Here is a 22,892-nt window from a genome sequence, read left to right on the forward strand (position 1 = left end):
CTTAGGTGTAGAATGATTACCTGGTCATCACTGAAAAGCAAAAATCATTTAAAATGGTTTCCTCTTTGTTCTTTTGGGGGAGTGTTATTTGAGTTATTATAGGTATGGTTTAGAATAGATGATATATTCATTCAGATTCAGGCTCTCTCTGTGACCTTAGAACCTTGTGACTGTTGTGGATGGTGGCAAGGTGATTATGTGTCAGTGTCAGACTACGTCCAGGTCTTAGCTCTGGATCTGTCATTCTTTTGTTTTTGTGTGTGAAGATATTTAATGGTCTCTTTCAATGAGGAGAGTGACCAGGGCACAGTTTGCAGTCCCTAGCAGTTAGAAAACAGAAATGGATGATACTGGACGGAGATTGCCTGTGCTCAGATGGCTATGAAAGGGCCAGAGTGTAGCTCAGTGTGTGCATGTACTCAAGGCCCTGGGTTGTATCCCCAGCACCGTAAAAATAAAACCTGAGCAGGGAAGGGTACTGTTACTAGTTATCTCTCGTGTCCTTAACTTGTGTGCAAAGTAGAGGCCCTGTCTTCTCTGCCTAGGAAGAAAGGTGACCTCACAACTTACTTTTGTCTGAGACTATGTTAGTCTCATGATTTGAAAACATGAAGTAGGACTTCCACTACTTAACCTAGGTCCTTACTGGGTCTGTCTCTTCTGATCTTTGCAACAGCCCTGGGAGGCTGACTTCTGACAGGACATAAAGATTTACAGGGATTGAGAGTAAGGCTGTGCATACAGCTCAGTGACAGCACATGCCCAACATGCCTGGAGCCTGAGCAGCAAAACAAGCAAGATTAGAGGCCATTAAAAAACAAGGAGTGAGCCGGGCAGTGGTAGTGCACACCATTAATCCCAGCACTCGGCAGGCAGAGGCAGGGGGATCTCTGTAAGTTTGAAGCCAGCCTGGGCTACAGGGTGAGTTTCAGGATAGCCTGGGCTGTTACACAGAGAAACCCTGTCTCGAAAAAAAAATTAGATACATACATACATACATACATACATACATACATACATAGAGAGAGAGAAAGAGAGACAGACGAACTGAGGGTGACCTATTCTTATATTTTTGGTTGTGAGCCTAGCCTTTAACGGCTGAGCCATCTTTCTAGCCCGAGGGTGACCTATTCTATATCCTGTGGTGTGTGCTTGTGTGCTTGTGTGCGTGCGTGCGCGCGCGTGTGTGTGTGTGTGTGTGTGTGTGTGTGTGTGTGTGTGTGTGTGTGTGTGTATGTGTTTTGGCTATATATATATTTTTGGGGGGGGGGTGGGCATGTGGATGAGCATGAAACATACATGTGGAAGCCCGAGATGGGTGTCAGGTGTCTTCCTCAAACATGCTCTACTTTATTTTTTGAGAAAGGATCTCTCCCTGAACCCGAAGCTCACTGGCTAGACTGGCTGCCCAAAAGCTCTAGGAACCCACTTGTCTCAGCCTTCCCTCTTACCCCAATGCCAGGGTCGCAGGCACACTGCTGTATCCAGCTTGTGTGTGTGATGGGGATTTGAACTCCCCATCTTCTGACTAACTGAGCCATCTTCCCAGCCTTCATGGCCTTAACATTGTAAGGATATATTGGCTACAGCCCCTATAACTGTAGCTCCATAAATAACTGTTATTTGAGTTATTATAGGATAATAAGAAGAACAAAAGAACAAAGAGGAAACCATTTTAAATGATTTTTGTTTTTCAGTGATGACCAGGAGACAGATTTTGGTTTTTTGTTTGTTTGTTTGTTTTGTTTTTTGTCCTTGTTAACCAAAGTTGCTTTTTGGTTTTTGTTTTAAAAAAAAACAGGGTCTCACTACATAGCCCTGGCCTGACCTAGAACTCACTATGTAGACCATGCTGGCCTTGAATTCAGAGATCTGCCTGCCTCTGCCTCCTGAGTGTTAAGGCTAAAAGATTGTACCACCATTCCTGGCCTTTTTTTTTTGGCTGGGTAGTGATGGTACACGCCTTTAATCCCAGCACTCGGGAGACATGGGCAGGAGGATCTCTGAGTTCCTGGACAGCCAGGACTGCACAGAGAAACCCAGTCTCAAAAAAAAAAAAAAAAAACAATTTATGTGTATGAGTGTTTTGCATGCATGTATATCTGTGCACCACATGTGTGCCTGGTGCCCATAGAGATCAGAAGAGGATATTGGATCCCCTGGAACTGGAGTTCTGTCTTTTTAACTTTTTACTTAATTTATTATTTGTGTGTGTGTGTGTGTGTGTGTGTGTGTGTGTTGTGTATCAAATCTAGGTCCTCTGCAAGTGCTCCTAACTGTTGAGCCATCTCTCCAGCCTCTGGATTTATTTTTAATTTTGTGATGTATGTTTATTTGTATATGGGTTTATGAACCTGTGAGTCCTGGTCAGAGTCCACGGAAAGGATGTTGAATCCCATGGAGCTACAGTTACAGGGGCCAACCATTGTGGGTGCTGAGAGCAATATGCACTCTTTAACTGCTGGCTCATCTCTCCAGCCACCCCCTTAAAGAAATTTTTACATGTACATATAGTCTTGGTTTTGTTGTTATTGTTTAAAAAAACAACAGCCAATTGAAATGACACAATGCAGTCGTATGATGGGTTTTGTTTGTTTGCTTTGCTTTTTTTGAGACAAAATGTTCACTAATATCTCAAGCTCTCGGTCTTCTGAGTGTTAGGATTGTGGGCCCCTTCCCCTAAGCCCATCTTATATAAGTCCCTCCTTCCTTCCGCACACCTTCCCTTCCTCAGCATAGTCTTTTTTTGTCTGGATGTATCAGGTTATTTCATCAGCTGGCAGCTGAACGGTGTGTGTTTGTCTGGTGGTGTTACAGGTCACACTGCAGCAGCTGTCTATAGCTGAGGAGACACCGGCTCTTGTGGTTAAATCTCATGTGTGCCCATCTCTGTTGACCTATGGGTGTGGTCAGCCTGAGACTTCATCACCATATACCTCTGTAAACTGCTGGACATAGGGTACCTTACATAAAAGTCGGGGTTAAGCATCTAACCCAATTCTTCATTATATAGCTAAGACCTGGGAGTTGTAGGGTTTCCTTGCTAGCCACAGCAGCTAAGAGCCTGTCTTGCCAAGATTGGCCTTATGGTAATATTGGCACAGGGGAGGCTCTGCCCATACGACAGTATCTTTCACACCTTGAGCTCTGGAAGAATAATGGTATGTCTTAGAGCCAGCTGGTGTATCAAAGGGAGTTTCTGTGTAGCTTCGGGCCTTCAGTGCTTGAAACTTGAGGAAGGCAGCAGGCATGTTTGGTGGAGGCTTACCTCTGACCAAGGGTGGGAGAATCTTCGCAGAGGGGAAGGTGGACTAGTGCAAGTCAGTGGTGGCAGGTAGAGACGACACACTACTCTCATCCTTTGAAGGTCAGCCTGCAGCGCCTGGGGCTGCTCAGATCTTTGCTGGCTCTTTAGAGTCTAAGGATGGCCATACCATCAGGGTGCTGGGGCGCTTACACTCTTACAGGTCTGTTAAAGATTGTCGTGGGGAAAATAGTTTTTTCTTCTCTCACTTTCCCATCATTATGTCCAGTGAGAAGACAGGTTTTGAAAAGTTGGGTTCGAGGAGGGGGCTGTGTGGGAGAAGTTGCTGGCCTGCCTCAGTTGACCCGGGGAATGACTCCAGCAGCTATCAGTTTTGTCCGTCAGTCTTGCTGTGTCTTCCTGCTCCAGATGTCCTGAATGTGTTCCTGCCTCCAGCTTTAGTCTCCCTCTGCCCTTGACTTACTAGCATAGCTTCTTCCTGAGTGGCCTCTATGCTTCTGGTCTCATCTTTCCAGCTCCCAGTTGCTGCAGTGTCTTTCTAACGTCAGTGGAACCTCTATCAACTTCCCCTGTCAGTGCTCTCCATCATCCTGGACAAAACTGAGTCTCCTGTCTTCTCACATCCAGCCTTGCCCCTTGGTGTTTTCTTCATTCACCCCGAACTTAAGGTCACATCAGAACCGCTGCCATCCCTCAAAAGTCCTACCTAGAACCCTTCTCTGCCCTGTCCTCCAAGCCAGAGCCCCTACTGACTGTCTGTTGTGCCCTGCACCTTTCTCTACAAGCACTCTATGTACGAGACCCTTATTGTTTGTCTCCTCAATAGGCCCTAAGTTCCTCGAGAGAAGAGACTGGCTTTTCATTGTTTCCTTCAAGCCAAGTGCACAAGACTCTAGTAAAGGATTATGAATGACTGAATAGTGTAAAGCATTCAAAAGACCCCATCCCTCAAAAGCTCTATTTAGCTGTGGAAATGTGGACTATGTGCATAGAAAAGGAGAAGGGGAGTGATGCATATCATGCTAAGGTCCTAAGCAAGGTTTCAGTATCTGGGTGGGAACAAATGCCCGCTATCTTTGGTGTGGGGGTAAGGGAAGATTACAGACGGGGCGTGCCTGAGACTTGTAGCTGCCAGCCAGCGGAGCGAAAGGGAATCAGCTGGGACAGGCTGATGGGAAACACAGTTAGTGTCCTCTAGGTGGGAGCTAACAAGAGAGTCCAAGAGAGCTGCCTCAGGCTGGAAAAGGAAAGCAATAAAATACTGTGTGAGCGTTGTTATCCTTAGCAGCCAGAGTAGTAAGTGCCCAGCTAGCAAGCCCATGCCTGGCAACAAAATACAGTAGCATCCATCCATACACTAGCCTGCCACTTGGCCTTAGAGGGGATGGAATGGTGGATTACCTAAAATCTCGTTGAACAGTGCAGTCAGTGAAATAGACGAGTTACAAAAACCAGGATGTATGCTCCCATTTACACAAAATGTCCAAATAGGCAAACCCGTCCATTCAGAAGGTAGGGTAGCAGCTGCGGGGAAGCAGGGATTTGAAGTGTCTGCTTATGGGGGACAGTTTGTTTCTTTGTGGACTGATACAAAAGCTGTAAAACTAATGATTGATTTTTCTGGATATGCTGAGGGCAGGGAAGGAAAGCTGTTATGTTGTATATTTTGAATTAATTGAATAAATGAATTGTTGGTTGATAGTAACAGTAAATGGAGGATAAATAAATAGATATTTTCCTCTAGGATTGGTCATTTTTCACTGAGTCTACAGTTGCTTGTTTGATTTGAGATGGATCCTTAGAGAAGAGGTGTTGTTCACATCTTGGAGCACTGGAGACTAGGGAAGAAGACAGCGTTGGTCTGTGTTACAAGGTATTGCTGCTCTAGGGCTATCTTTAGAGTTTGCTTAAGCATTTGCTGTATGGAGTCCCCAGCATAGTGCAGAGCAAGGGGATAGCCAATTGTCAGACCCCTGCCACCTTTCTTTTGGAAGACTGATCACGTGTATTTACCTTGGTGTTTTTGGTTAGGTGTTTGGGGTGAGTTTCTGGAGATCTGAATCTGCAAGTCACCATGGAGATGCCATGCCCACACTTACAAAATGTTTTCTTTCTGGTAATAAAAACAAGGGATGTCTCCACCTGCCAGGGGCACTGCCTGTATTAATTACTTTTCTCATTGCTGTGACAATCGCAGTTTTAAGAGGGAAAGGTTTATTTTGATGAGAAGTGTAACACGGTTAACTATATTATGTCCAGGGCTGACGCTCAGCTTGCCTCTTCCGTTTTTCCTTGGGATGGTGCCATCCACATTCACAGTGGATCTTCTCAACCTCCATTAAGCCTGTCTCCTAGGTAATAGTAAATCCAGTCCAGCTATCAATGAATGTGAACCATCATACTATCTGACCAAAGTGTTTGTGGACTACCCACCATGTGGTTCAGTGTAGACAAAGATCCTTGTCTTCAAAGGTAAAGAGCATAATGTTGTAAAGAGATCGGTGAAACCCCAAGAGGAAGGAGTCAGGGTGACTGAGCCTATGAATTGTAGTTTGTTCTTCACAGCTCTCCAAGAAGGGAGGCCTGATGGAGTCCCAGTGACCTGATGCAGGTCCCATGTTACTGAAGCCAACCTCTAGTAGTGCTGAGTGCCATTCCTGCAGCTGCACCCTTTCTAAAATATAGTCAGTGGCCAAGTGTACTGGCAATAAACATGGATAGTGCGGACAGTAACTATTTGAGCAGAATGCCAGATTCGCCCTTGGCTTTACCTCCCACAGCTCACCTCCATGTAACAGAAGGAATACAAGTATCTATACAGACTTTGATCTGGAAGTGTTGGACTCTGAAGACAGCTTCAGTTTATCTCCCCTCAGTAGCACACTCCTGTACTAGGTTCCACATGATCTTGGGAAATAAATGTCCAGCATTATGGAGCACTTGAGAGTGTGATGCACAGCTCAGAAAATACCAGCCCAGTTTTTCCTAGAACTAGTCTCCAAAAAATTCCACCAAGCTATGAAATGGAAAATAGCTGCTAAGAGTTTAGATATGCAAATATTTTCAGCTCTATAACAGAGCAAACTACAGTGTCACCCTGATGGGGGACAACGGGACAAAAGGCCAACTATTGCCTGAACTGACTCCTCACAGCTGTTGGTGAATTCCCAGATTGCCCAGTCCAGTTAGGAAATGCACTTTATTTGGACATAGCACACTGCGCAGCACCTTTGGTGAACAAGGTGCCAGCCCAGCATCTGCGGGCAACATGGCCAGAGTGGCTCTGAGCAAGTTCCTCCATTTCCCTGGGTTCCCATTTCCTTGACTGTTGTATGAGACAAAAATAGCACCTGTGGACATTTAAGGAGCAGCACATGCCCAGTGCTGATTTGGAGTTCACCTGCCAGGCTCTGGGTTTCCTGGTTCTCATTCTGTCCTCCTCACATCCCTGAGAGATGTCCCCTCTACTGCCCTGCTGGGAAAACCAGATCCAGAAAGAGGCATTCGTTGCCCTCCTAACCTCCCATGATTTGGATTATCAGAGGCCAGATAAGGCGTTAGGTAGAACCCTAGAGCCTTGCAGGAAAGTAGAACCAGGCCAGATAGCACTGGACTCTGTTCCCGACACATAGTTCCTCTGTGCTTGAGAGCCTGCCTCCCAGCGTTAGCGGGAAATTTCCAGAGCATTTAGAAGCCTGCACCAGGCACCTATTACACACCCTGCCCAGCCTCTCCTCAGTATTCCTACATCCCATACCTTGGAGGTGGGCTTCTTCCAGCCCCTGAGGGGAACCACAAGGAGACCAGGGGCCGTGACTTGAAACTGGAAAGTGCGCTGGGAGGAGCACGATCCTCATCAACATAGTCTTCTTCCTTACAGAGCTTTTTCATCACTGACCGGCTTCACTGTACATTAGCTAATCTCCCATGATCTGGACAGTGTTCCTCTCAGAGCTGCACTAATCCCTTCTTATAATAGAAAACAAAAACGTCAGGGTCCTTTGGGCACTGGCTGCTCGGAGAATCATTGCAGGCCTTCCTCTGCTTTGAGCTAATGGGACTATGATTTACAGTCTTTGGACTACCAGAGCTCTTTCTAACCCAGGAAGCCTCCACACCTCACTAGGTGTGACAGAGCTGTTTGGGAGAGCCTCAAGATGAGCTATTTGAGGCCGTCAGGCCCATGCTCTGGAGCTGCTTCTCATGGGGCTCTTTGCCTTAGAGTCGCCTCCAAATGTACTGTGGTCTATAGATGTGAGTACAAGGCTGGACACACTAGCAAGCTCACTGCAAGTGATCACTTTCATTGTGCCCTCTCCGTTGCTAATAAAATGCTAGAATATACGGTATGTAATTTCATAACACCATTTTTGGAGGGCTCTGTGTGAGTTAATATCACCTCCTGTCCTAGGTTGCTTTTTTTCCCCTACCTTTGCGTACCTGTCCCTCATCACCTTCCTGTTTCCCTGCTTTTTTTGTAAGTGAAGCAAACACAGGTCGCTTACATTCCAAAAATTCTTCACTGCCACACATCCAGGCGGTCAGCTCGCCAGCTCTTGCGTGATCCAGATGAGCGGAGTTCATTTAGCTTGTGACTCTGCCTTGCTAGAGGATTTCCTCAGGACCTAGTGCCCTTCATGATCAGAACAGCATGCCCTGGCATGCTGCCCGGAGAGCCCAGCAGCCAAAGAGAAGTCGAGCGTGTCTCACCAAGTAACCCTGCCTTCCATCCAAGACAGAAATAGTCTGGGTGTCAGCCCAAGTCCCCAACATAGTTCCAACAGGCCCATTCTGCCTGGCTGTCTTGACTGTCCTGGCCCTCAGTGTGTTGGGGAAGATCAGAAAGACGGGCTGCTCAGCCCTGAGTGAACAGAGAGGAGATTTTGTGCCATACAAGACAAGCGGGGTCATGGAGACAGCAGGCTGTCCTGTATGAGTGTCCCTTCCTAGAGCTGGCCTGATGCCCCATCCAGCTGGGATCTGGGGGATTCCTTTGGCCCTGGCTTTTGAGGTGTCTGTCTGTCCCTCCCTCTCATCCTTCCATCTTACTTTGGTGGAGTGTTACACTCCTGACCTCACTTGAACTCTCCAGAAACTAAAGGTTGGGTGTCCCGCCAGTCCTGGTGGTGGCAGTAGGAGGGTGCTGGCAGGTGCTGCCACCCTAGTGTGCCATTCCTGGATCCTGAGTGCACCCCTCTTGCAAGCACAGCTCATTGCTCATGCTCTGTAGGCAACACGGGCACAATAGCCTTGACACGGAGGTCTTTTAGTTTCCCGCTTTCCACATACAGACCTGAGGGGAGACTATGGGCAGTTGGGAGGGCAGGTCATTTGCATCACTAAGCCAAGAAACCTCATCTGCAGTAGGCCCTGTTCCTCTCTTTAAGGCCAGTTGTAAAAATGTTGAAGACCCACATAGGTTGACTGGGAAGACTGAGTGTATCAAAGGGGCCAAGAGGCCAAGAGCTTAGGTAAGCTCTCAGAGGAACCTGTTGTGGGACAGCCCAGATACAAACAAGCCATGGCCCTGTGCTCAAAAACCAGGATGGAGAGCAGAAAATGGCAGCTAGTGAACTAATGGAGAAGACATTAGATTCAGGGAGGCAGGAAGGCCTTTGGGAAGGTGGAGGCTGCACATGTACGTGCAGAAGAGATGATGGCTGATTGAATGAATGATGGCCTTCTGCCGCCTACCACCTCCCTCCTGTTGCCCCAGAAATTCTGCACGTCAACCTTTCTCTCCTCTCACAGCCACTGAAGCTTCTAGGTGCTGGAGCATGCTAAACACAGCCATCGGAAAGCACTAGTGGCCCTCATGGACTGTGGGACCCTGGCCCAGCACTTCACAGATAACCAGTATTCAGTAGCTTGTAGACGTCGCTTGGTGCTGTGCAGAAAAGGTGGTGTATGGCCTGGGCTGCCCACTTCTCCCCAGCTCTGCCTTCTTTGTGCCTGCTCTGCTCTTTTTCCTTATTCTGGGACTCTGGACAACTGGAAGGGTCTGTGCAGAGGATATAGGAAGTGTTGGGTCTGGTTCAGCCCCAGAGTTGTTAAGTGCTGCACCTTGGAGGTGATGTTATTTTAACAGAGAACTTTTTCCTTCTGTCTAGCCACCAAGTTAACTGAAGTGTCGACAGGAGCAAGGGATGTTCCACAGAAGTCTGTGAACATTCAAGTAAAGTCAGGTGACAGCACCCTCCCCTGGCCACACAGAGACAAGTTTGGGTGTTTTTTGTTTTATTTTTTTTTTTGTTTTGTTTTGTTTTGTTTTTTTTCTGGATTGCAGGGCCTGGAACCTGCTTTTGTCACAGAGGCTTCTGACTATGAAAAGCTTAGAAACCAGTGCTGTGGTTGGTGACTTTCGATTCCTTTCATGGGCCGCTGTGCATCAGGAACCTCTACCCTCCTAGCAGCATTGGAGACGTGTGTCTGTGACCTTGAGATGCGTTTCCACCTGGCTGCCCTGGGGAGTTTGGCATCCTGTGTAGAGACAATGACAGTAGTGTAGTGACTCAGTGCAGCCAGGTACTAGGAGACTGTGGCTTTGACAGGTCTGTTCATCCATGAGTTCCCTTGGAGTAGTACACCGGCCCCACTCGTGATCACGCTGGCGCCACCCCTGTGCCATGAGGCTCATATGGGTATGGTGATAGAGTCACTTAGAGTGAGAGGGCACCTCGCATTCTCGACAGGAGGGCTCTCTGAGCTGTCCTCTCACTCCTGTTCCTCAGAGAGAAATGTGCTTGTCTCCACTGTGGGTTACACCCATTTCACACTTCGGGACCTGGGGTGTGTTCCCTTGGACATCAGGGGAGCACAGGGCTTGTGTTCTGCTCAGAGCCACATCCAAAAGTCCTGCTTCACAATTCACAGCAAGCCCCACCCAGATGTCTGATGCCCAAACTGGGAGCAAGGACTTTGTGTCTCCCTCATATCACCCTGCCCTTCCTCCTCAGTCAGTCCTGGGGTTGATGGCATGCTGTGCAGATGTACCATGGCACTGGAAATGTATGGTCACACTGCCTACAGTGCTGCAGCTGATACAAGGCTTGTCGTACGTAATGCAGTGTGTGTGACACTGTCGGGGAGAAAGGTGTGGTGTTGGCAGAAGGAACCTAGCTAGGGAGGACAACTGACAGAGACTGGAGGGCCAGGCACCCAGCGAGTGGGGTTCCTCTGACCTTCCCACACTGTAGCAGGAAGCCTGCAAAGCAGGACTGGCTGGGGAGAAGGGGTATCTAGGACCACCTGTTCCCCTTAGGTACAGGTGAATCCCTGAAGTAGAACTGGGGAGGGGATTCCTGGTAACCAATTGAGTCTGGCCCTCTTTGGGTATAGCTTGATGCTTCTGTGCTCCATCAGCTGAAATACACCCAGATTAGCTTGGCCACATCCCAGCTCCATCACCTAGCCACCTTTGTGGCCTTGGACCAACAGCCTAGCCTCTGAGCATTCTATTGCTCTGAAAAATGAGAATAAAAATAATGTATAAGTTATATGTGGTAGCACTTATCTGTGGTCCCAGCATTTGGAAGGTAGAGGCAGGAGGATCAGAAATTTAAGGTCATCCTCTGCTGCATAAATAGTTTAAAGCTAGCTTGGGCTACATGAAACCCTTTTAAAAAAATAAATAAATAAAACAAATCTACTGCCCCTTGGTGCTTCCTGATCTTCCAAGATGTAACTCAAGCTGCTTCACATTCATGGAACCACAGACAAATCCCACCACACTCTTCCACCATGAAACTATGAACCAAAGGAAAACCTTCCTGCTTTACAAACCCATGACAACAGCAGTAATCTATGTCAGAATTAGTGGGAGGGAAGACTTGGCGTTCTGCTTCTAGTTAAGAGCTTGGTACAGTGTCTGGCCCATATAGGTCTTCACCTGAAAGTTAGATTATTATTACCATTTTAACTGTGATTGTTATTGACATTTTTGTATCATTTCAGTATTCCTTTGATTTATATAATCTTAATATTTATACTCTTTTCCCCCGAGACAGGGTTTCTCTGTGTATCTCTGACTCTTCTGGATCTCACTCTGTAGAACAGGCTGGCCTTGAACTCACAGAAATCTGCCTGCTTCTGCCTCCCAAATGCTGGGATTAAAGGCGTGCGACGCCATCTCCCTGCTTTCACACCTTCTTAACAGACTTACTAATGATATAATTATCTTGATTTCAGTGAAGATCTCCAGAGGATGCACAGGCAGTGTGTTCTTAGCTGCCCAGCTCAGCTGTAAGGCAGAGCCAGATGTGAACCAAGGGAATGGGTGTGTGTGTGTGTGTGTGTGTGTGTGTGTGTGTGTGTGTGTGTGTGTGAGAGAGAGAGAGAGAGAGAGAGAGAGAGAGAGAGAGAGAGAGAGAGAGAGAGAGAGAGAATATGGAACATGTCATGAATCAGTGTGTCATTCTTGTGCAGAGGCCTTGCTAATCTTCTTTGAATTGTTTCAATTTTAGTATCTGTATTCCTGAATGAGAACACTTGTGTGGGTTTGGTTTTTTGGTTGGGTGTTTGTTTTTGAGACAAGATCTCACTAATTAGCCCTTGCTGGCCTGGAATTCAGTATGTAGACCAGGCTGGCCTCAAGCTCAGAGAGATCCACCTACCTCTGCCCCCTGAGTGCTGGGAGTAACTGCGTCTCCACTATCACCCACCCAGGCACCAAGTGTTTCTGAGTGCTTTCTGCTATTTCAAAATGCAGGCTGTGCCTACAGGCATATTCTTAAGGTTTGTTAAGAGTGCAGGCTACAAACCAGGCGGTGGTGGCGCACATCTTTAATCCTAACACTCAGGAGGCAGAGGCAGGCTGATCTCTGTTGAGTTTAAGGCCAGCCTGGTCTACAGAGTGAGTTCCAGGACAGCCCAGGCTACTGGGCTGGAGAGATGGCTTGGTGATTCAGAGTATTTGCTGCTTTGGCAGAAGACCTACGTCCAGTTCCCAGCACTCACATGATATCTCACAATCATCTGTAATTTCAGTTCCAAGGATCTGACACCATCTTCTGGATCAAGGGTGCTGCACATACATGGTACATAGACACATGTGAAGGCAAAACACTCATATACATAAATATTTTTTAAATTTAAAAAAAAATACAGGCTGCAAAGTCATGCATGATGTCATAGTCTGTGATCTCAGCACTTGGGAAGTAGTAGCAGGGGTATTAGGAGTTCAGGATCGGCCGTCAGCTAAACAGCAAGTTTCTGGCCAGACTGGGATACATGAGACCCTATCTCCAAAAACAGAAAAGAATGCACACTATGGAAGCAGCTCGATGGAGGAGCTCAGGCAGTGGGACTCAGTGTTGTGCCCTTGCACACCTGCTAGTGCTACATTAGAATAATAGTCACTCTAAACACAAACCACTCTGCTACGATGAGGCTGTGCCTTCGGTGCCCAGAGAAGGGGATGTAGCTCTTTTGCTTGCTCTTGGTTTGGGCCCATCCCTCACCACCCCATACCCTGTTTGGTGAGTTGATGGCAGTGCACAGCAGGTCCTCTGCAGGAGTTGCAACTGTGGCAGATTGTGGGCTCTTCCCAAAGGAAGAGCTACTGCTGCCCCCAGAGGACCAATCCTCAGGCAAGTTCACTGTTGCTGTCCATCCTGTCTGTTTTTAACATGCTAACAGCATTAGTTACTTGAGAGAGAGAGAGAGAGAAGCTAAAGTGCTGATTTTTTTATATATATAGCCAAATATAGAAAGTAAAAACATAAGCAACTCCAAGTTTGTCTCGGAGGAAGCATTGATTCATTGCTAAAAAGGAAATGAGAAGAACCTGAGTGATGGTGATGCAGGGACAGTGCACTAGCCTTGCAGGGCCTTACAGAAGGACTTCTGACCCAGAGGGCGGGCTGCCAGTGGGGAGAGAAAAGCTCATTTGGATATTAAAATTTTGCCCAGAAATCGGGGCATGGTACTGTATGCCTCTTTTAATCCCAGCATTCTGGAGGCAGGGGCAGACAGATGGCTCTCTGTAAGTTCCATGCTAGCCAAGGCTATGCAGAAAAACCCTGTGTTGGGAGAGGGGAATTAGTCCAAGAGCCAATTCTCCCCTTCAGTTTTCAGGTTCCTGTAAGACCTCATGCCTCTGGCTTCTCTCGGGAACTGGAAGGTTGAGGAGTGAAAATGGGCCATTCATAGCCAAACCAGTTTTTGAGCAAGCCTAAAAACTCTGCAAAGTAATTTGCCTGCCATGTGCACACTCAGTAAGTTCACGGTGTCACACTTGGTCACAGCCAAAAGGACAAAAGCAGTAGTGATTTCTTACTGAAAGAAGGAATAGATTTTGCTTTTGTCTCTTTCGTGGTGTGGGCAGTAGTCAAGATAGGGTCCCACTATGTAGATCAGACTGGCCTTGAACTCATGGAGATCTAGCTGCCTCTGGAATCCTGAGATTAAAGGTGTACACCACCACACCTGGCTGGGGTTTGGTTTTGTTTTGTTTTTTCTTAAATCAGTATCATATGTGACCATGGTTAAAAATTTAGTGGTAAGGGCTTGGTTACATAGAAAAAGCAATTGTGGGTGACTGGGGAGATTGCTTAAATGGTGGTTAAAAGTGTGTGCTACTTTTCCAGAGGCCTGGGTTTGGTTTCTGGGACCCAACACCTGGCTTGGGTCGCCTGCACTCATATGCACGCACATAAACAATTTAAAGTTTTTGGTTTTTTTTGTTTTTTGTTTTTTTGTTTTTTTGTTTTTCGAGACAGGGTTTCTCTGTGTAGCTTTGCGCCTTTCCTGGAACTCACTTTGGAGACCAGGCTGGCCTCGAACTCACAGGGATCCGCCTGCCTCTGCCTTCCGAGTGCTGGGATTAAAGGCGTGCGCCACCACCGCCCGGCTTAAAGTAATTTTTTTTTTTAAGCAGTCACAGCGTTTCCCGAATAAGCTTTATTCCTAAAGCATCTTTTTGACTTTGCCTGTACTGCCCCGGTTTCATTGATACTCATGGAATTTAGGTAGTGGAGAGACCTAAATTCTAGAATGGCCCCTTCTAGAGCCACATTTAGGAAAGTGGTGTTGCCCTCCAAAGCAGACCAGGGTGCTGGAGCTTGTTCTGTACAAGACCCTCCCCTACTCTTGATGCAGGCTGCATTTCAGAAACTGGAGAGCCAGAGTGTATTAAAATACCCAATTAAAACGGTAGACTAGAGCAGGATTAATGAAGATCATGTCTGTGGAAGCGTCCCACCTCAAATATGCTAGCTACTTCATCGGTTAACCTCGGTGTCTCCATCCGTGCAGTGGACCTGGTGGCAGCCTGCCTTAAGGATATTGTGAGAACTCCTGTACAGATGCACAGCCAGCACTGAGCACCCGGGCCTCATTCTGAGTGAGCACTCAGGACATGGCTCATTATTGTGATTATTGTTGGGTACCACCTCCCTGGGCCAGATACTAATCTTAAATAGCATCCCAGTCAGATGCTTATCCACTAAGGAGGGAAATGAAAAGTTCTGGACCATTCTTTAAATGACTTCCATGGCTATTAATGGTTATTTTATGTATTGAGAGAGTATTTGCCATCTGTTAATTTCCATTCTTAGTCATACCTCTGCTCTCTAGATCTGTTGGAACAAGACTGTTGTACATGGCAGTTGTTCTGAAAATAGTGATGTTGTCAACTGTGTGTGTGTGTGTGTGTGTGTGCGCGCGTGCGTGCGCGCGCACATGCGCGCGCGCGCATAGGCCGGAGGTTAACACATCAAGTGTCTTTCTCACTTGGCTCTCATTTTTTGAGACCAGATCTCACTGAATCTGGAACTCACTGTTTTAGCTAGATTGGTTGCACAACCAGCCCCCAGGATCCACCTCTCTCCAGCACCCAGAGAAAAAGTTTGAAACCAATAGAGGTATTTAAAAGGTGGAAGCCGGGCAGTGGTAGCACATGCCTTTAATCCCAGCACTTGGGAGGCAGAGGCAGGTGGATCTCTGTGAGTTCGAGGCCAGCCTGGTCTCCAAAGCAAGTTCCAGGAAAAGCTCAAAGCTACACAGAGAAACCCTGCCTCAAAAAACCAAAAAAAGAAAAGAAAAAGAAAGAAAGCAAAGAAAGAAAGAAGATGGAAGGCTGCTGGATGGGATGGGCTTTCATACAGAGGGTTCTTTGGAGACTTCGGATAGGCAGGGTGCCTCCGTCTCCATTTGGTGTTCTCTAATAGAGTGGCACAGTGCATACCAGCCACGACTAGTGAGAATCCTGCTGGCAGGTGTTAGCTGTCACCCTAGACTCCTGTCCATGTTTGTGATGATCCCAGCTTACCCTGCTGGGTTCTGGGGTATGTGCATGGGACTCTGCTCAGTCCCTCTGTTCTCTGGGTAGTCCTAGGCCCTAGTCAAGTGACTCTGCATCCTGGTCTCCACCCATTTGCCAGCTACTGGTCACTTTTAGCCATCATGATAGGCACAGTCAGCTTTCAGTGCTGTTTGTTTTTAATTGATTCTAAGTGGTAGTTGTAATAAATTGTGCTCACTGGGCTAATGATACCTTTCCTAAATTATGCCATGGCGTTGGGTACAACAGCAGCAGGATTGCTGTTTTAAAATGAGGTTTGGTAAAACAAACAGGCAGGCCGCTTACAGGAAATGCTGAGCTGATGATGAATTGATGTTCTAGAGCTAGCCTCTTATTCTCAGATGTGCAATCCCTGTAATGATGCTGTAGTGAAGCTGTAGCCCACACCCTGCTTCATTTCCAGACAGCCAGTGTGTGGTTTCTTTTCTGCCCTCCTGTGCAGAGGATGGGGACGCCTAACCCAGTGGAAGCTGTTAGGCTCCTGTACAGTGCCAAGAGTGCCTTTCTATCCTGGGACATAGGACTCCATCATATCGACATGTCCAATTCCATCTGTACACTGGTGATGTGTCACCTAAGACGTGAAATGTCTGAGAACATTTGTAAGTCACTGAAGAACGAGTCCATCATAAACTGACTAATGCCAGCGTAATGGCATGTGCCGTAATCTCATGAGGTGGAAGCAAGAGAATAACCATGAGCTCAAGACCAGCCTGGGCTACTTCGTGAGACACCATGGTTGTCAAGGCAGCCATTGGTGGTGGCAGCAGCAGCAGCAGCATTGTTTTCTGAAAAAGCTGGAGATGTGGCTCAGTTGGTAGGGATTTTTACCTACCATGTAAAAGGCCTCTGGTGACACAGCACACAAGAGATAACTAAAGGCCAGCCTGGGTACGTGAGACCCTGTCTCAAATAGAGCTTCAGTTTCTGCGGAGGGCTCAAATTTGGCTCCCAGCACCCACGTGGTGGCTCACAGCCCTTTCAAATGATGATGGAGGGGCTCCAAGGCTCTCTTCTGGCCTCAGGGCACCAGGCTCTTCTGTGGTGCACACACATACATGCAGGCAACACACACACACATAATGTAAATGAGTTTTTAAAAAACTTAGAAAAGAACAGAGGATCCGGGTTTGATTGTCAGCACTCACACCGTGTGGCTCACAACTTCAGAGGACCTGATATGTCTGACCTCCAAAGACACCTGCATTCCCATGGACATCCCCAGACACACAAATTTTTGTTTAGGGTTTTTGTTCATGGTGCTGGTGGTTTTTCAAGACAGGGTTACTCTGTGCAGCCTTGGCTGTCCTGGAACTCACAGAGATCCATCTGCCTGCCTCAGCCTCCTGAGTGTTGGGATTATTAAAGGTGTACACCACCATGCCCAGCTCAATGTTGTTCTTGATTCCCGTCTTAATTTTTAAAAATTCACACCATATCCAGTCTTTGATGTCCTGCCAGTGGTGGAGGAGCCTTTTCTTAAATTCCTCACAGCAGGAACCTGAATAGGTGAAGCAGCCTTGGCTTCCAAGTGGAGCAGTGTATCTACAAACGGGAAGGTGATGGCATCTGCATCGTAAATCAGAAGACCTGGGGAAGCTCTGATGGCAGCAGCGTCTCCAGGAACGCTGGCCCCTTGACTTCATGTCCTTGATTTACCAGATCCAAGCAGCCTTTAGGAACTTCAGGAAGCCACAGCTTCATGGCCGACTGCCAGCCCTCCCTAAGGCATCTTACATCAGTCTGCCTGCTATCGCTCTGTGTGACACAGGTTCTCCTGCTGTGTGGACATTGCCATCCCGTGCAACAGGCTCATCAGTGGGTCTAATGTGGTGGTTGATGGCCCCAGAAGTTCGGCACATGAGTAGCACTATCTCCCATGAGCACCCGTGGGAGATTATGCTCAATCTTTACCTCTGCAGAGATCCTGAAGAAATGGAGAAGAAAGAACAAGCAAAGCTAAAAAGGCTGAGACCAAAGGAAGAATGTCTGGGTGAACGGACCACACCAGCTCCTCAGCTCACATACTGATCTAACATTGTACGGTGCCTCCCGCCACTGAGGACTGATCTAGAGTTCCCATTGCTCAGGCCACTGAATAGATAGAACAACATTGCACTGAGACACTTGTTCTGCAGACACTTGAGCAAAAGAAAAGAAGATGGATGAAAAATAAATATTTTCTTTAAAAAGAAAGAAAAGTAATAGAAAAGGGGGTAGGAAAACAAACATTTAATACTCAAAGACCTCTTTCAAGTGCAAAATGAGAAGCACTGCAGAGGAAAATCAGCAGCATGAGTAGTAAGAAATAGACCTAGGCTGGGGCATGGGGGGTGCTTTGTGGGAGAGCACTTGACCTGGGCGGTTCCTTCCCAGCACTTCAGAAACACCAGGGGAAAAAGCTGCTTAAGGCTTTCTACCTATGGAAGCCCGAGAGAACCTAATCAAAGATGGAGCTGTTTCTGGAGTCATTGTGTACACTGGGATCTTTAAGTTCATGGTTCGTGCTCTACCACTAAGCTGCACTCCAGCTTCTAAGAATTACTATATTACAAAAATATGAACACACTGAATCATACAGGAAAAGTTCACAGGATGCTCTGTATATGAAGGAAGGGAAGGTGTTTCTTCATTTCTTTGGGGTCAAAAAATGCTTGTTGAGTGCCCAGCCAGGCAGCAGCTGAGGTGAGGCGCACTGCGCCTGCCTTCTTTTCTGTGGCTCTGGCGCTGGGACAGAAGCCCACTGAAAGCAAGCAAGTGCTCTAGCACTGAACCACACTTCTAGGCCTTTTTATTTATTTTCTTGGGGATGGAGGTAAGTGGGTTCTATGGATTAAACTCAGGCTGTTGCCAGGTGGTGCTGGAGCACACCTTTAATCCCAGCACTCCAGAGGCAGAGGCAGGCGGATCGCTGAGTTTGAGTCCAGCCTGGTCTGCTTAGTTCCAGGACAGCCAGGGCTACACAGAGAAACCCTGTCTCAAAGAAAAAAAAAACAAAAAACCCTCAGTTTGTCAACCTTGGCAGTGCATTTGCCTGCTGATCTGTCTTCACCAAGCCCCTCTTTGGCTTTCTGAGACAGGGTTTCACTCTGTCAGCCATGGAGACCTAGAGCTCATTATGTATCTCTGACTAGCCTTGAACTTGCTATGATCCTTCTACTTCTGTTCCTACGATCCAGGATTGCAGGTGTGTACACCATGCCTTGCTTTTTAACAGAAAAACACTCAGGCTAGAGAAACAGTTCAGTGGTTAAGAGTACTGGCTGCTCTTCCAGAGGACCTGAAGTCAGGCAGCTCATAACTATCTATAACTCCAGCTCCAGGGCATCCAACGCACCTTTGGTATGCTATGGGCACTGCAGTTCATGTGACATGTACACACATACACGAAACTAAGTATTTTTTATTTTTTAGAAAAAGGTAAAGGAGCTGGAGAGATGACTCAGCAGTTAAGAGCACTGACTGCTCTTCCAGAGGACCTGGGTTCAATTTTCTAGAACCCTTGTCTGGCCTTGATTGGTACCAGGCATATACCCAGGAAAAATTCTTATTCATACATACATATGTTTTTTTGTGGGGCTTTGTTGTTGTTGTTGTTGTGTTGGTTTTTTTTTTTTTTTTTTTTTAGTAAAATACTCAAGACTGTACATTAAAATGTGGAGTGTGGTATTGCATGCTCAGGAAACAGGGGCAGGTGGATCTCTGGAGTTTGAGGCTAGCCTGCTCTACATATCAAGTTCCAACAAGTATTAGCCAAATGTAGTAGCAAACACCTGCAGTCCTAGCACTTGGAAACTGGAGGCAAGAAGGTGAGGTGTTCAGGGCCAGCCTGAACTACATGAGCCCTTACCTTTAAAAGTAAAAGGAGGCTGGGTCCCGGTACTATGGAGTTTTTACGTGAAGCATCAAACAAGAGAGCACTGCTAGCCCCGCCCTCCCTCCACTGTAGCCTCCCAGTCAGCTCCTGTCCAGCTCTCTGGCTCTGGTTCATGGACCTGCCTATTCTTTCTCCACAGGACTGAGCACTGAGGGCATCTACCGGGTCAGCGGGAACAAGTCAGAGATGGAAAGTCTGCAAAGACAGTTCGATCAAGGTGAGTTACAGCCTGGCTGTACATCACTAGTCCAAAACAGATGATGCCATGGCTGGATTGCCAACAGGGCCTGGGTATTCCTGCCACCCATAAACCTGAACCTGAACCAAGAGGTCCTGGCTCAGAGACAGAGGCCACATGTGCCCCCTATGTGGGGCCAGGTCCATCAACATACTGTCCCTGCCAAGGCTGTTCCCATTGCCATTCACAGCTGTAATTAGAGGTTTCCCCAGCCCTGGCTCACTTCTGGAAGGGCCTGGCCTCCCTGGGCTGGGGCCAGGGGTAGTAGCATTTGAATTAATGATCCAATATTTTTTTGACGAGCCAGAGGTGTCTATATCAACTACATTTCTCCTCAAAACGGCCTGTGGGTGAGAAAGTAAGGCAACATTTCAAGATAACTGAGGCACCTGGGCTTCAGCTCTGAAGCTGAAATCTTAGTCACACAAGCTTTGGGTGTGGCTGCCCTGCTCCTAAGTTAGGTCAGGTGTGAGAGGCTCCCATCTAGGGACTAAGCTCTTAATGTGAGAAATGCCATACCATGCCACCAGGCCAGAGCAGAAGAGTTAATACTCTCAGCTGTCAGCATCCAGAGTGGGCAAAGTGGAGGGACAGGAGGACCAGCTGACAGTGACGCCTTGTGACGATGTGCCATTGTCAGAACCTCAGGAGTATGTCCTGAGAAAACACATCTTCATTGGGCGAGTGTCAAATAGCACGCTTCAGTAAGCCACGTGGAATTACCTCATAGGACCTTTGCCGACCAAAGTGGTTTTGTCGTGCGTGACTGCACCTGTAAGAGTGGACTACCAGCGGGTAGTCCAGAAAGGGACACTTGATGTCCGTCTGTAGACAAGTCCTAGGGAATCAAGCATGCAGTGAGGCCAGAGAAAGAAGGAAAATGAGAGGAGGGGTCAGTAGAGCCATGAGCTGGGAAGAACCAGGGGGAAGAACACTGGGGATTCTTCCTCCCTGCGGCAGGATCTGGATGAGGCATGGCCGCATGGCCGGCAAGAAGGGGAAGTAAGAAAAAGCTGAAGCTCATCAGAACCCAGTGGGTGAGCAGGTACCCTGGGGAACTAGATGAAACCTCTCCAGTCCTGTCTGTGAACCAGGCTGCCAGCTCCTCTAGAGTTCTAGCCCTGGGGAGCATCTAGAAACCCTTTCTGTGAGCTTTCTTGTGGCATCTGCTAACTTAGACGGGTGGATCCTGCCTCACTTCTTGACTTGCGTTTAGACCACAATCTGGACCTGGCAGAGAAAGACTTCACCGTGAACACTGTGGCGGGGGCCATGAAGAGCTTCTTCTCGGAGCTGCCAGACCCCCTGGTACCGTACAGCATGCAGATTGACCTGGTGGAGGCGCACAGTGAGTACAGGCCGCTGGAGAGAGGCTTGGGCAGCCCTGCCTTTCTGACAGGAGCACTTCTCTGAGAGTCCCCAGGGCAGCTGCAGGCCCCCGACCTGGCATCTGACTTGGGTGCCGTCCCTGTCCCTCTGCTGTGGCTGACCTCCCCGGGTCTGCCCCAGTGTGCTCTGGGGGGTAAAGCTGCAGCTGCTGTGGTGAAGCAGATTATCCTGCACCCTTTTCTTTCTTCTGCCTCATGTAAGGCAGCAAACCCGTCATCTGAGGCCGAACGAACTCTCAGAAAGTTACCTCTGGAGCTGGAATTCCAGAGGACCCAGGTTCTGTTTCTAGTAACACTGATAGCGTGGCTCACAACCATCCATAACCCTGTTCCTGGGAATCTTAACGCGCCTTTCTGACTTCTGAGGTGCCAGGTGTACATGTGCACAAACATGTATGCAGGCAAAATACAAAGTAGAATTCACAAATCTAAAAAATGAAATTTTTTTATTTTATTTATTTATTTATTTATTTTGGTTTTTCGAGACAGGGTTTCTCTGTGTAGCTTTTTGCGCCTGTCCTGGAACTTACTTGGTAGCCCAGGGTGTCCTCGAACTCACAGAGATCCGCCTGGCTCTGCCTCCCGAGTCCTGGGATTAAAGGCGTGCGCCACCACCGCCCGGCCAAATTTTTTTTAAAAAGAAAAAATTACGTTTGGAGGGGGATGCTCTGCAGTGGCCTTAGCCGGAAGCTCACAGGGCTCTGTAGCACGTGATCACTCCGGGATTTGTTTATTTGAGGTAGTGTCTTGTATATCCCAGGGTGGCTCAAACTCCTTACCTTGCTGCCTCTACCTCCCATGGGCCAGCACTACAGCATCTGCCAACATACCTGACTTGGAACCTCTGGTTTTAATGGCAGTCTCTAGGGCAGCGGTTCTCCCCCTGTGGTTCATGACCCCTCTAGAGGTCCAACAACCCTTTCATGGGGGTCACATATCAGATATCATGCATATCAGATGCTTGCATTACAATTAATAACAGTAGCAAAATTACAGTTATGAAGTAGCAATGAAAATAATTCTGTGGTTGAGAGTCGCCACAATATGAGGAACTGTGTTAAAGGGTTGCAGCGTTAGGAAGGTTGAGAATTCTACTGCTCTAGGATTGTGTGGAACGCTTCCTCATTGTCTGGGTATGTCATGTGCCATGAAGGGCCTGACCTCTTGGAGCTGCCCACCACAGGGCACTTACTATTTAGCCAAAGGAAGCCTTTGCCCTTGCAGGGGAAAGAGCAAGAAGACCCAGAAACAGCAATTCCTCCACAGCTGCTGAAAGGAGTATCCCTCTGTGGGTCCGAGGACAGCCAGAATACATAATAAGACATCCTGGAGAGTGGCTCAGCAGTTAAGAGCACTGACTGTTCTTCCAGAGGACCCGAGCTCAATTCCCAGCACCCACATGGCAGCTCACAACTGTCTGTAACTCTAGCTCCAGGGGACCCGACACCCTCACACAGACATACATGCAGGCAAAACACCAATGCATATAAAATAAAAATTTAAGGGGGAAAAAAAAAGATGCCTGGAGAGAGAGTGTCAAGAAAGAGGTGAGGCAAGAAAAGGGGAAGTGTGGTCCTGGGCTAGCTCATGCCTGACTCGGGCAGTGTGTATTCTCAAGGCTGTGGTGAGGTTGTAGGTCAAGTCCCTGCTCCTCTAAGGATGCCATTCCAGCTGTGGAGGGTGCAGGACTCGGGTTACCTGCACATGGTCTGTTCCTACATCTGCCAGCCTCTCCTTTTCACCCACCTACCAAGGCTGGGAGGCAGCACTTAGGGTGGGGACCATCTCAGACTCATGCTGTCTCTCTAAAGGAAGTCGGAGGA

The 22,892-nt window shown here is 47.7% G+C and overlaps 1 protein-coding gene and 1 non-coding gene across 2 annotated transcripts in view; one reads left to right on the forward strand and one right to left on the reverse strand.

The window, feature by feature from the left end:
• Window positions 1-22,892, forward strand: part of Arhgap35 (Rho GTPase activating protein 35) — a 113,076-nt gene that overhangs the window by 80,500 nt on the left and 9,684 nt on the right. Inside the window, exons 4-5 of the mRNA XM_028854922.2 lie at window positions 19,583-19,660; window positions 20,898-21,029. Coding sequence (XP_028710755.1) covers window positions 19,583-19,660; window positions 20,898-21,029 — 210 coding nt within the window. The remainder of the gene's footprint in view (window positions 1-19,582; window positions 19,661-20,897; window positions 21,030-22,892) is intronic.
• On the reverse strand, window positions 11,645-11,752 carry LOC114681453. Its single transcript, XR_003732902.1, has one exon. It is a non-coding gene; the product is annotated as a U6 spliceosomal RNA (small nuclear RNA).

This window comes from Peromyscus leucopus, chromosome 1 (genome assembly GCF_004664715.2).
Source record: "Peromyscus leucopus breed LL Stock chromosome 1, UCI_PerLeu_2.1, whole genome shotgun sequence".
In the NCBI taxonomy this organism is placed as follows: Eukaryota; Metazoa; Chordata; class Mammalia; order Rodentia; family Cricetidae; genus Peromyscus; species Peromyscus leucopus.